General features: G+C 47.2%; 2 protein-coding genes across 19 annotated transcripts in view; both read left to right on the top strand.

Annotated features, from left to right (window-relative positions):
• Nucleotides 1-14,494, top strand: part of LOC133835813 (F-actin-monooxygenase Mical) — a 43,630-nt gene that overhangs the window by 19,956 nt on the left and 9,180 nt on the right. For 4 of the 18 annotated variants that reach the window (XR_009893643.1, XR_009893642.1, XM_062265900.1 and 1 more), the window contains exons 3-12: nt 2,931-4,594; nt 4,669-4,801; nt 4,857-5,359; nt 5,564-5,625; nt 6,236-6,511; nt 7,140-7,673; nt 7,973-8,233; nt 8,370-8,781; nt 8,852-8,967; nt 9,142-14,423. Coding sequence is in view for 15 of the 18 variants with exons in the window: in XM_062265900.1 (XP_062121884.1) it covers nt 2,932-4,594; nt 4,669-4,801; nt 4,857-5,359; nt 5,564-5,625; nt 6,236-6,511; nt 7,140-7,673; nt 7,973-8,233; nt 8,370-8,781; nt 8,852-8,967; nt 9,142-14,423 (9,242 nt within the window). In the remaining 3 variants the exon portion in view is untranslated. Of the gene's footprint in view, nt 1-2,626; nt 2,645-2,713; nt 2,737-2,930; nt 4,595-4,668; nt 4,802-4,856; nt 5,360-5,563; nt 5,626-6,235; nt 6,512-7,139; nt 7,674-7,972; nt 8,234-8,369; nt 8,782-8,851; nt 8,968-9,141; nt 14,428-14,494 lie in introns of those variants that run through there. The other 14 variants (XR_009893644.1, XM_062265907.1, XM_062265909.1 and 11 more) reach the window with 11 other exon arrangements.
• On the top strand, nt 1,043-1,920 carry LOC133835823 (uncharacterized). The gene has a single exon (XM_062265935.1). It carries the CDS (start codon nt 1,243-1,245, stop codon nt 1,699-1,701), a length of 459 nt encoding a protein of 152 aa, XP_062121919.1. The 5' UTR covers nt 1,043-1,242; the 3' UTR covers nt 1,702-1,920.

Below are 14,494 nucleotides of genomic sequence, written 5' to 3'. Positions count from 1 at the left end.
AATAGTTCCTCTACCATAAAATCACCAAAAATTATTAAGTTTGTAATACGAATGTAAGAAAAATACATTTCAACTTTTTTATATATATTTCAATAGCTGTTTCTTGGCAAGTAATTTGCAATATTTCTGCTTTAAAGGGTAGATAGCAGTCGTCCAATAACAAACGAATTATTGTCTGTGCAATTCTGCTGGGAATTCTATTTATTTAAAAATGCATAGTTCCTGTTTATTTACCTCTGTCCATAAAATCCCACAATATAAAATCTCATGCATGCAATAAAGGTTCTAATCCCACAGTCTCGATTACAAATCCTCACTTCATGGAATAGTAAATTTACGCAAATTATTTTAAAAGCCTAAAACTTTGCATCTAGTTAATTTAATACTTGCAGTTAATAAATTAAATTAACTTAAAATGCCTGTCTCAGATCTTGTCTCAGCAACATAAATGACATTATTTCCTATAAAACCTGCTCTTGTTGTATTAGCTAGGTTACCTTTTAGTCGTGTATACTCCACGTCGCTTACGTTGGTTTTTCCTTGACGAACTTTGGCATGAGCCACTCTCTGTAGAGTGTTGAGAGAGGCGGAGGCGCAGAGTGCGTGAGTTTTTTATGGCTTTCGTGGCGCCAATCGAATTTTCCTCAACGTGCAACTTTAATGGGCGATGAGACAACAGAAATTGGAGCATATGCTGGTTGGCTGACTAGCTCGATGATTGTTAAAGCACTAGAACAACAATTTGTCCAACGACAGGGTTAATCATATTATTCAAATTTGAGGAATTGGAATTCGAATTCGAATAGAACACTTGAAAGACGACATCATGGCCATTGTGTGGGCTCTTGAGTAATAGGATATGCGTTTGCTTTGTGTTCGCTTGAATTGAGCATGAAATAAATAGGAATTCCTTGTGTATATCGTTTAACCTTTGTTGTGTGTTGTGTTCTTTGACACAAGAGGGAAGTGATTCCGTTAGGATGTAGCTTGAGCTTCTCCTGTCACAAAATGTGTGACATACGATTTCCTTTTATTTTGAAGTTCTAATTTAGTTTTCATCTATCGACAACATTGAAGCAATTTTTATGTAACAATTTGGATATAATTTTTTTTTGATCGCTATTTAGAGCGTCGTGAAGCGTAAATTCCTTGTACACTTTTACTAGTCAACGAGCTAAATAGAAGTTAATTCGCAAAAAAAACCCACCCGAAATCCCCCATTAATACACAAAAACATTGAAGATGAATCCATCGACGTTGGGCAAGCAAAATGGAGCCTTAGTGCTGGAGGTGCTGCAAGTCCTGGGACGTCCGGCGACTATTGAGGAGATCTCGCAGCGTGTGGCCAACATCTATAAGGTAGCCCGTAAACGTATCCAGCCGGTTGTTGGGGATGTGCTTGCAGCTGGCGTACACGAGGGATTCTTTTGTTGCTCCAATAACTATCGCTATTCGATTGTGCCATCGACCATTGAGCAGTTGCGTGAGGATATCGATAAATATGTGTATGAAATGCTATCGATGGACTATCGCGACGACGAGTATCGACCGCAGCCATCGCCGCTGATGATTAAGCTAGAGCAATTGGACGGATTGCCGCCAATGTTGCCGCCATCCGTGCTATCGCCTTCGCCTTCATCCGGCGAGCTGCGTGAACGTACGCCACCTGGAGATGCATCATCGGCTGTTGTTACCTATTGACCACTTTTCCACTTACTAAACGTCATCTGACTCTGCCTGCCCTTGCCTGGATTTGTGTGTTGTTTTCCTTTCTTCTCCCTCTCCTGTAATACCGTCTACTCTCAATGTATATTCTGTGCTTGTGTTGTTTTTTAAATGTAAAAGTGACCAGCACATCAAGAACAGCGATGTCATGGAGTTTATATATAATAATAAATAAAAAACTCTGCTGTCTCATTAGCAATGGGGCTTCTCAAATGGGGCAATGACACTGCGGTGAAATGGCTTTGGAGTAAATTGCCTTTATCCTTTGTTCAACATTCTCAGCAAAGTTTTGTCTCGTGGTTTACTTTTCACTTTTTTTGTAGTATTATTTTTATTGCTTTGAAGTTCATTTTCATAAGGTCTTCTCCCACCTACAGATCTGCATACTTTTGTGCATTGTGTCGGTGTCTCTGTGTGTGTGTTCCTTGTTTTGCAGTCATTGTCAGGTTGTTGCCGCCTGTCTGTCTATCGCCCACGCAGTAACGCAAAAAGGTTCAAGTCTATGCCACACACAATAAACTTGAGCTTTTCCACATTGACTCATTTCCCCATTGGCTTTTGTGTCTGAAACGATGTTCGCTTTAAATGGCAACGCAATTTTCCTTTCACTGCCCCTTTGTGGGCTGCAGAGAGAGAGCAAAGACGAATCATCATTCCATTCTCAACACACAAAGCCTCCTCCAAAGAAGAACTGCAGCTGCAGCTGCGGGTTGTGACTTTCCTGGTTTCTCAAATTTGCATGAGTAATCATCGCCTGACTGACCGCTTTATGCGCTTCTTGAATGTGTGATTTATTTGTGCTTTTATTTTAATTAATTGAAGTACGATGTCTTGTCTTGAACGAGGTCAGCAACAGCATGCCTTGAGCAAATTGTAGCATTTTTATACAGGAATTTACTACAAAAAATAAATAAAATAGGCAAGTTTAAATGCAGCTCGAGCTAAACAGTGAATTATACTATAAGAAAGTGTTGCACTCTCACTCTCATTGAAATTCTCGGTTAAATTGCGGTTCGTTGAACTCGCTACGCGACGTTTTATTGTATCATTAATTAATGACAACAACAACAGCAGATTAAACTGCGAGACACTTAATTGAAACTGTGTTTTCCTGTTCATGCCTGTCATGAATCTGCCGAACTTTTTTTTTGGATTGTATAATAATAAGGCTTCTTTTGTTTCGTTCTTTCTTTATTTACTTGCAGCATGAGTCGCCAGCATCAGCGGCATCACCAGCAGCAGCAGCTGCAACAACAGCAGCAGCAGCATCAGCAGCAACAACTGCTGACCGCACAGCAGCAACAACAACAGGCGCTGCTGATGGCCGAACATGCCGCTGCCGCTGAGGCCGCCGAGCTCTTCGATCTGCTCTGCGTGGCGACCACAATGCGTCAGATACTGGCGCTGCATCGCGCCATGTGCGAAGCGGTCGGATTGCGGCCATCGCCACTCAATGATTTCTATCCCAAGCTCAAGGCCAAGGTGCGTTCGTGGAAGGCGCAAGCGTTGTGGAAGAAGTTCGATGCACGTGCCGCACATCGGGTCTATGGCAAGGGCAACGCCTGCTCTGGGACGCGAGTGTTGGTCATTGGCGCCGGACCGTGTGGTCTGCGCACTGCCATCGAGGCACAGCTGCTGGGCGCCAAGGTTGTGGTGCTGGAGAAACGTGATCGCATCACACGCAACAATGTGCTCCACCTTTGGCCATTTGTCATCACCGATTTGCGTAATCTGGGTGCCAAGAAGTTCTACGGCAAGTTCTGTGCCGGCTCCATTGATCACATCTCCATCAGGCAGCTGCAATGCATGCTGCTCAAGGTGGCGCTGCTGCTGGGTGTTGAGATCCACGAGGGCGTCAGCTTCGATCATGCGCTGGAGCCCAGTGGCGATGGCACTGGATGGCGTGCGGCAGTTACTCCGGCGGATCATGCTGTCTCGCACTATGAGTTCGATGTGCTCATCGGTGCCGATGGCAAACGCAACATGCTCGACTTTCGACGCAAAGAGTTTCGCGGCAAATTGGCCATTGCCATCACGGCGAATTTCATCAACAAGAAAACCGAAGCGGAGGCCAAAGTGGAGGAAATCAGCGGTGTGGCATTCATCTTTAATCAGGCGTTCTTCAAGGAGCTCTACAGTCGCACAGGCATCGATCTCGAGAACATTGTGTACTACAAGGATGAGACGCATTACTTTGTGATGACGGCAAAGAAGCACAGTCTGATCGACAAGGGTGTCATCATTGAGGATATGGCTGATCCCGCAGAGCTGCTCGCTCAGGCGAATGTGGACACACAAAAGCTGCACGATTATGCGCGGGAGGCAGCGGAGTTCTCCACGCAATATCAAATGCCCAATCTGGAGTTTGCTGTCAATCATTATGGCAAACCCGATGTGGCCATGTTTGATTTTACCTCCATGTTTGCGGCCGAGATGTCGTGTCGCGTTGTCGTGCGCAAAGGATGCCGCCTCTTGCAGTGCCTGGTGGGCGACAGTTTGCTCGAACCCTTCTGGCCCACGGGATCGGGTTGTGCGCGTGGCTTCTTGTCCAGCATGGATGCGGCGTATGCCATCAAGCTGTGGTCCAATCCACAGAATAGCACACTTGGTGTGCTGGCACAGCGTGAGAGCATCTATCGACTGTTGAATCAAACCACACCGGATACGCTGCAACGTGATATTAGCGCCTATACTGTGGATCCGGCCACACGCTATCCGAATCTGAATCGCGAATCGGTGAACAGTTGGCAGGTGAAGCATCTGATTGACACCGATGATCCCGCAATACTCGAGCAAACGTTCATGGACACACATGCGCTGCAGCTGCCACATGCCGAGACGCCGGGCAAACGCAAGCGACGCAGCGGAGGTGAGTTGAATCACAAACTTGATAATCAGTTGTCGGAAATGTATAGTAATCATTATGTTCGTTTTGAATTGCAGATACGTTGCCACAAGGCGCCAGTTTACTGCGCTGGATCAGCGCACAGCTGGCCGCCTATCAGTTCACAGCCGAGCTCAAGGAACCATCCGATGTGTTCCGCAATGGACGTGTGCTCTGTGCGCTTATCAATCGGTAAAATTACACACTTGTTATGCATCAACATATATTGATTTATATTATACTGCAGCTATCGACCCGATCTAATCGACTTTGCGGCCACCAAGGAGATGAGTCCGCTGGAGTGCAATGAGCTCGCCTTTGCTGTGCTGGAACGTGAACTGCACATTGATCGTGTGATGAATGCCAAACAATCGCTGGAACTAACGGATGTCGAATCACGCATCTGGCTGAACTATTTGGATCAAATCTGTGAACTGTTTCGCGGCGAAATACCGCACATTAAGCATCCCAAGATGGATTTCAGTGATTTGCGGCAAAAGTATCGCATCAATCACACGCATGCACCGCCCGATTTCTCCAAGCTGCTGCAAACGAAACCCAAGGCCAAATCCCCGATGCAGGATGCCGTCGATGTGCCCACCACTGTGGTGCAACGTCGTTCGGTGCTGGACGAGGAGCGTGCCAAGCGGCAGCGTCGCCACGAACAGCTGTTGAACAGCAACGGCGTGGCAGCCGCTGCTGGCGGTGGCGCCGCAGCGAGTCCCGGGGGCAGCAATCAGTTGCCACAAGGTGTGTTGAAGATAACCATCATAAAGCGCAGACAGTAAAAGTTGCTTGCCAGTCATTTCATATGCTAAATTGTAATCATAGATAAATAAAAAGTGCAGTCGTCATTAAGAAAACAAAACTTGGCAACAGGCAGCTTCAACTGCATCATTTTAATTAATAAGTCTTGTCTTTAAACTAATGCCAACTATCCTTTACTTGTTGCAGCTCAAAGTGATACGCCGCGTCGATCGAAGAAGCGTCGCCAGGCTGACAAAACGGCAAACATTGTGAGTAGATGTTTCCACCATATCACGGATTGGTTCACCCGCGCCCTCTATGCACCCTGAAAAGTGTTGGCCAACTACAAAAATACCCTATTAAAATGTACATATATCTTTTTGAACAAATCTCTTTTGGCCAACACTTTTCGCGTGCCTCGTACTCTTTAAATCTATCTTTCATACATATAAAAAATACGCCTTTAACTGAACTTTCTCATCAAAAAACAAACTGAAATTAATTGTAATTTTTGTTGATCGCCTGTTACATATAAAATACGAAATACCAAAGGTTAAACTCATACTGAAAACAGCTCTCTTTCATGAAATCAGTAACGTCATAAGCGCATTTGAATCCATCAACGAGGTCAGTTCGCTCAGTGTCCAAGTCCAACGTCTAAATATCCCTCTCATATGTCCATCTAACTCCTCTTATTGCTCTTGTCATCTCAATCTCACTCTCTCTTATAAACTAACTGTCCACCAAACGTGTTTAGTCTTAGTTAGTAGTCTTTGTTCAATGTACAAGTTCATTTTAAACACACACACACAACAACCACACTTTATACACTCTCGTGAATTTGTCGCCATGTTGTTGACTCTTGCATCTGGTGTGCAGGAGGAGCGTCAGCAGCGTTTGAAAGAGATCGAGGAGAATCGACAGGATCGCATGAGTCGCCGACGTCAGCAGCGTTTCCATCAGACGCAGAATTTCTACAAGAGTTTGCAGCTGCTGCAGGCGGGCAAATTGTTGCGCGAAGGCGGCGAAGGTCTCGCTGAGGGCGTGGCCGAGGATGGCACACCGTTCGAGGACTATTCGATCTTTTTGTATCGCCAACAAGCGCCCATATTCAACGATCGTGTCAAGGAGCTGGAGCGCAAGTTGCTCTTTCCCGTAAGCAAAACCAGGAGCTGATCCTGACTGCACGCTGCCTCCTTGTCGCTGTTCTACTTCTTCTTGTTGTTGCCCGGCTCCACTCAAAAAACTAACCTCTTCTCTAAGAACGCTGCAAGAAAATGTGTCTCTAATAGCAAGAATAATGGTCAACAGAATTCGGTTGGATTCTGTTTTTCCAAAAATTTACTACTGACAACTTTTGGATTTCTCCCAAATTCGAGTTTGAAATATGCTGTGAATGTTGTTGTTCTAACGAGAAATTGCTTAATTAATTGTTTAAGAATATAATGCATAATACATAAGCTGCCAAAAACGTTGTTCATCTAACTTAGACTTAGTGCCAAAAGCTCTAGATTATTTTTTTTATCGTTTTTGTTATGCATTTGTTGTTATTGGTTTTTAATTTTATTGGTTTATTTTGCTTCAAGTGCCAAAGTACTATAATTAAATTTTCAACAAATTTTGATTTCTTCACCTTCCAATTGCCTTCCACTTTAAAAACAAAACAAATATACCTGACACCCGACACACGAAAAATCACACAAAAACACCCGTCAAAACTTTGGCTGGCACCCGCAAAACTTGCTGCACACCTCCAACAACTTGCCCTAAATACCAAAAACAGGATCGAGAACGTGGCGATATCCCATCAGCGTTGCCACGCAATGCGGCCGATGAACAGTTCAGCGATCGCATCAAGAACATGGAACAACGGATGACAGGACGTCCGGGACATGGCAGTGATAAGAAGCCCAAAGATCTGATGCGTGCCATTGGCAAAATCGATTCCAACGATTGGAATGTGCGTGAAATCGAAAAGAAAATCGAACTGTCCAAGAAAACGGAAATCCATGGACCCAAAGGTCGTGAAAAGGTGCCGAAGTGGAGCAAGGAACAGTTCCAGGCACGACAGCACAAGATGTCCAAGCCACAGCGACAGGATTCACGTGAGGCGGAAAAGTTCAAGGAAATCGATACCACGCTGCGGAATCTGGATAAGCAGCTGAAGGAGGGACACAATCTGGATGTCGGTGAGCGAGGACGCAACAAAGTGGCCTCGATTGCGGGGCAATTTGTGAAAAAAGACGAGACGCAGTCGGATGAGAAGAACGCGAGCAGCAATGCCACCACGAACACCAACACTGTCATACCAAAATCTGTGAGTAGTTTCGTTTTGTGTTCCATGTTTTATTTAGTTTACTATCCCTGTATATTATTTATGTTTGCTTTTGGCTTTGCGGTAGAAGGTGTTTAAAATAAAGGGTTTAGACGCGTGCTGTTTATTGTCGTTGTCTTTGTTGTTGTTGTTAGCGTGCTGTTCTCACACACACACACAAAAGCACACTCACACATCCACATATACATGACACTCATCTGTAGCATACGCACAACTTGTTCGCTGTTGCAAGTAACTCCCGAGTTTTGTAACGCAACTAATTCATACATTGTTTTTAATAGAGCTCAAAGGTGGCGCTGGCCTTTAAGAAGCAGGCTGCCTCGGAGAAGTGCCGCTTCTGCAAGCAGACCGTCTATCTGATGGAGAAGACCACCGTGGAGGGTCTGGTGCTGCATCGCAATTGCCTTAAGTGTCATCACTGCCACACCAACTTGCGCCTCGGCGGATACGCCTTCGATCGCGATGATCCTCAGGGACGTTTCTACTGCACACAACACTTTAGGCTGCCACCTAAGCCGATGCCGCAACGCGTCAACAAGAGAGTAAGTAAATTGTTTATTATTATTATTATATTAGGATACTACATATGTGGAGGAAGAGACTTCCGTGGTTATATTGTACCCTAGTATCTGATTTATCTCAACCTTGTTACTAATTCTACCCTCTTTTCTCCCTTAGCGCTCTGCTGCCGCACAGCCTGCCTCGCCTGCTGCTGCTCCACAAAGTGCAACAGCTGCCGCCGCTGCAGAAGATGAGCAGCCCATGGACACATTGCCCGTTCAAGTCGATTTGCTGGACAATTCTAGAGCCGCTGCCTCGGCGGATAATATGTCCGACGATGAGGCGAACATTATTGACGAACACGAGTGGAACGGACGCAATTTTCTGCCCGAATCCAACAATGATTCGCAATCGGAACTCTCCAGCTCAGATGAATCGGATACGGACACGGATTCACAGTTTGAGGAGGCAGATGATTCGCCATTTGGTGCACAAACGCTGCAGCTGGCCTCGGATTGGATTGGCAAGCAGTATTGCGAGGATAGCGATGATTCGGATGATTTCTACGATTCCAGTGAAGGTATTGCAGGTGCGCGTGTCAACGGCAACTTGTCAGACAGTTTTGGTGAACACATTGTTAATCTCTATAATTGTTTTAGATGATGGCAAAGATGACACCGAGGGCGAAGAGTTTAAGAAGGCCCGTGAACTGCGACGAGAGGAAGTGCGACTGCAACCGCTGCCTGTGAATCTGCCCACGGATACAGAAACCGAGGTGAGTAGAGTTATTTTACATTTTGGTTATGGGAAAACTAATGTTTTTTATCATTTATTTATTGTATTCAATTCTCTCTGAACAAAAATCACTTTAAATACTTTGTCCTATAAACCTGTGGTGTTGGTTTCAATACATTAACTATATATAAATCATTTTTGGGGAACGTTATAGAAACCCCAAGTGGTCAGTGACAATAAAGAGAATGTAGAGCGCGCATCGCTCAAGTCCGCCAACTCCTTTGAGTCGGCACAGAGTCAACCCGATCAACCCTCCACGCCGGTTCCCACTCCCATTGCTACGCCCACTCGTGCTCAACTCGAGCAGCTGGAGCGCAATGCACCGCGTAAGTTTAGCAGCGAAATCGAAGCCATTAGCGAGAAATTGTATCACCTCAATAATATGGTTAAAATGAACAAAGATCTGGAGGTGCTGGCCAAGGAGAATCTCGTGAAGAGCGACATTCTGCGGAAGCTAACGCTCAAGGAGAAATGGCTAGCAGAGAATGCAGCCATTGCGGCAGGCATGTCCAATTCCAATCCCAGTGCAGTCAAGCCGAGCAGCTCAATTGTAGCTGCTGCTGCTGCAGTAGGCATCGCTCCATCCAAGTCCAAGTTTGATGAGAAGTACGAGAAAGTGGTTAGTCCACCACCTCAACCTGCAGTTGAGGTAAAGCCTAAGCCTGTAATTGATTTTAACCTTGATGAGTTGAAACCACGCAAACCTAACTTTGAGGAGCGTCCCAAGGAGCAACTGAAACGCCCTGAAAGCCTGAAAAAACCGCCGCCAATCAGTCCCAAGCCGGAGCGCAAAAGCAGTGCCAATGTGAGCCGCTCCAGCAGCATTAAGAGTAATGCCAGCTCACATAGTCCGCAGCTCAGGAAAGCACCGCTGCCCAATGAAAACAAAATGCAAATTGAGAACATTTTGGGCACAATGAAGAAGCTGCAGCGGCAGCATAGCAGCGAATTAGATGAAGACATGGACATCGATGAGGAGTCCAGCAATCCACAACTGAGCAATAAGCTTAAAGAGATTGGCGCTAGCAGTTTTGCAGGCACCATGGATCACATTAAATCACAGATGGTGACGCCCACTGTTCACACGGCAAGCGTGGATTTGTCCAAATATTTTCCCAATCAGAAACAGGAGAAGAGCAATGCTGGAAATATAAATAAGAATCAGAAAACGCTAAAAGATGTGGATCTAGCAAGATATTTTCCAAGTAGTCCGGCGCCCCAGCGACGAGCGGTGGAAACGGTGGCAGAGCGTCTGAAGAAGTCGCAAACAGAGGCGGTTTTAGCACCCAGCAAAGAGGTGAAAGAGGAGAGCAAGGCAGGAGCTAAGGTTGAGACAAAACTAGAGTCAAAAACTGATAACAAAGCAGAGTCTAAAATAGATCCCAAGACGAAGCCTGTCCCACCTAAACGACAAGCTTCCCTCAACTCTTTTAGTTTGCGCGATCATCAGCTTGATGGTGCCTTAGATCTGAGCAAGAAAAAAGCACCGGTTAAGGTTGTAACTACAGCTAAAACACCCGTCAAGGTAGCAGCACCAACTAAAACTCCTGTAACTAAGACTCCAAGTGCCACCAGCGTGGGTAAGACAACAACCACGACCAAAGGCAAGGTTAAAATAGTCAAGAAAATTGTGCCCAAGGGCACCAAGGCAAAGAAAGCAGCAGCGGCTGCAGCTGCCGCAGCCACAGAGATTACAGGGACTGCAGACACCACCGAAATGCAGCCGGAGGAGCCGCAAGTGCCACGCGATGAAGCTGAGCGCATTCTCGACGAAATTCTAGCGGATGGAGCGACACGTTCACCCAGCTCCGAATACCAGAAGCTCTTCAATGATGAGAAATCTCCCAGCGATTTGTCGGACAAAATCGAGCGTATACTTGAGGATACAGGATTGGATGTGGAGCTGGGTTTGCCGCGACGCAGCAGCAAGAAGCTGGTGAAAACGAAGTCCTTGGGTGAGGGAGATTTTGATATGCAGCCCAAGCGGTTGACTGGAGTACAGAATATACTCAAACGCTTCGAGTCCATGAGCTCGGTGCACTCGCAGAACAGCGATGAACAATCCTCGTTCAAGTTGCGTCGCATGGAATCCAGCACCAGCAACATGAGCAGCTTGAATCGCTCCAGGGAGTCATTAGTCTCGGTGAGTGATTCGATGAGTGATCTGGAGCGAACCATGGATTATTTGCGCAATGAATGGCGCAATGAGGCCACCAACTTTTTGCAAAAGAAACGCGACAAGTTCTATGCTCAAAAAGAGGAGCAACAAAAGCCAATTGAGCTGCCAAAAGAACAGCAGAAGGTTATGGAATTGCCAGTGCAATATCGCGACTCAAAACTAGCCAAGTTCTTTGGTCTGACGTCACGTAAGTCACCAGAGAAACGCAAGTCCCCTGAGAAGCGGAAGTCGCCGGAGAAACGCAAATCACCGCTTAAGAAATTAAAATCCCCGAGCAAGAGTCTCAAAGCAAGCAAGACTAATAACTCGCTTGAGGAATTGGCAAAGATTAGCAATGCGCGGCAGGCAAAGAAAATGCCGGCAAAGTTGCCAGAGAAGGTCAACAAAGTGGAAAAGAAGCTGCCAGTTAAAGTGACTCCACCGAAACCAGCAACTCCTGTGCCGGATGATTTTGAAATACTCGATCTGTTAGACAAGGCAACCGAAGCCAAAGAGCTAGAACGTTCAAAGACGAAAAGCCCATTGGTAGAAGTTGCCCCTGTTGTCGAGGTAACCAGCGAAGTGTTAAATGTGGAGCCAGAGGTAACTGTTGAACGACCTGTGGTTGTGGAGGATATTAAGAACCTGCCCAAGACAGGGTGTGACAAGTCGCTGAACAACTCCCGGCGTGGTTCTCAGGCAAGTCTTGTGCTCTCCCGACGTCAATCGGAAGTTTCTCTGACTGAAAAACTGCAGTTGGATGCACTGGAAGTACTCCAGAGCATAGAGCTAGAGCGTGAGGCCTTAGCAGATGTTGAGCATGTGGATGATATGTTCCAGAGCATGGTAGATGAACTAGAGCGAACGCCTGCTCAAGAACCTACAATTTATATGGACGATGAGCTGGATGCGGATTCATTGTGCACCACCATCAGCAAGAGTCCCAGTGCTCAGCCTGTGACAGTGGTTAAACGTGGGAGCTCCGAGGAGCACAGCATCGAGAAGCTCCTTGGCGAAGTGTCCGATGAAATGCTGGTCAACGTTGATTTCGATTCTAACGATGAACTGGTGGGAATTGCGTCCAGTGTTAAACAGAGTGTGAATAGCTCTGTAGAGCGAGACTTTGTGGATAAATTAGAGTCGCTGGAACGTGATGAAGTTCCCCTAAATAACACACCCCGCTTTGGACAAACGCTACAGCCCAGCATGGATGAAATCGATGACGGCTGTTTCCCATCGCGTCCACAGCGCAGACAGAAGAGCAGTTCCTCGTCCAGCGAGCCCACTTTACCTGTGGCACCGCAGCGTCTCAAGAAGAAGTTGGCTAAGCTGACGCCCGACAGTATGCCACCTTCAGTGCAGGATTTGCTGCAACAGCTAAGTCCCAAAATCGAAAAGCAGACACAGGCAACGCCAGAGGAGCCAATGAAGTTTCCTAGGCTGGCAGTCGAGGAAGATGTCGTGGATCATCATAAGGCAGTTAGCTTAAAGACCCCAGAAATGCAGCTAAAGCAGCCAGCAGCTGTTGCCAGTTCACCAAAATCCCTAGACAGTCAGAGCAACTCGCTGAAGAGTGAAAACTCCTCTCGTGGCAGTCTCATTGAGCCACCCAAACTGGTAACGCCGCCCAAATCACAGCGCAGCAAAGAGAACTCCCTCGACTGGGACATGGAGAAACTGCCCGTCTCACCGATGCCACGTCGCAAACAACCCCCCGTTGTAGTTGCCAGCAAAGAGAGTTCCCTCGAGTGGGACATGGAGAAATTGCCCAACAGTCCCATGCCACCCCGTCGTCGCATTGCAGCTCCGAAGTCCGCTAATGTGTCGCCCAGCAATTCCATACAGCTGCTGAACAATCTGCCCTCAGTCGAGGATGAGCAGCGCATCATTGAGGAATTCGAGCGCGAGCGTCGTCAGGCGCTTATCAAACGTGACGAGAGCTTTGAGGCTGCAGCCGCAGAGCAGCGACGTCAGGAGTCGCAGCAGAGCAGCAGCAACTCCAGTGGTAGCAAGCGTAGTCTCCCGCCGCCCACGCCCCCCACACCGCCAACGACACGACGTGGCACCACCCAGGATACGGGCAGCCGTCGAGAGTCGATTCGCAAGGACGGCACTCCGCCCATGTTTAAGAAACTGGATCTAGGTGACGATAGTAACTCGACACTGGACACAACAACGGCGTCCACGAGACGCAGCTCCTTTGCATTTATTGAATTACAGGACAACAAGCCGGTGATTGTACCCATGCCGCGCAAGCTGCACTTGCCTAAGCTAGAACCGGCCAAATATGTACCGGAAGTTAGGGACGATGCAGAACCCGTGCCGGAAGTGTTTAAGGATCGTGCCTGGCCGAAGCCGCAGTCAGGTGAACTGCATGCGGACAGCGAGGATGAGGATCTAGAAGAGCAGGATCCCAAGTCAAAACTTCCTGAATATGCGCGCTCCGACTCACCGCCTTCGGCTGCTTTCCAGAATCGACAGTGGCCCGATGGCAAAACGGTGTTTGATCAAACTGATTCCAAGCCCTCGCTAGAAGCGGATGATATACTCGGTCTGCTGGACAGCAGACGTCCTAAGCCGAGGCGCTTCAATAATAAGCCACGCTCACAGTCACCGCAACCCTTCAAGCCTTTGGCGGACAGCGCTCGCCTCAGCTCCAAGTCCGTGAGTGATCTCAAAAAGAATACACCCGTTTCGGGATCGATGCATTCGCTATCAGCACAGTCCAGCCAAGATACAGACACCCGCTCCACAGCTACTACAGTAGCCACATCACGACCTTTGAGCTATGTTGTGAACTACGACGAACCTGAGGATGCCAACATGAAGGCGCTGCTCGATCGCAGCAAGCGATTGCACAACCGTAAGAGGGAGTTTGTCAATGAACGCGTTGTGGAGCGTAATCCTTATATGCGGGATGTGATCAGAAGCACCGATCGTGCCGATTACGAACCCGATGAGGAGTTGTCCAGCTATAGACCTAGGCATTATACGACTAAAGCGCCCAGCAGTCGCTTCCCCAGCTCATCTTCATATGCTAGAACCTCAGCACCACGCAGCAACTACGATTACCTCAGCAGTAACAGCCTCGCCGGCAGCAGCAGCGATTACCTGAGTCGAAGACCCTACACAGGATTAGGAACGAGCAGCGCAGCAACAACGAGCACAAGCTCCGGTTATTATCCAAGCAGTACGCATCTGAGCGATCTTTTCCGGCGTCGCAATCCCGCCACCAGCAGCAGCTCCAGCTATGGATTGCCCAGCAGCAGCAAAGAGTCGTGCGTTATCTCTTAGTTGTCAAACACCTTAAGTTGATTACAAAAACAGCAAATTTCTCTTTTACATTTTT

Source organism: Drosophila sulfurigaster, chromosome 2R (assembly GCF_023558435.1).
Source record: "Drosophila sulfurigaster albostrigata strain 15112-1811.04 chromosome 2R, ASM2355843v2, whole genome shotgun sequence".
Classification (NCBI taxonomy): Eukaryota; Metazoa; Arthropoda; class Insecta; order Diptera; family Drosophilidae; genus Drosophila; species Drosophila sulfurigaster.
This window is presented reverse-complemented; position numbering and strand designations above follow the sequence as displayed.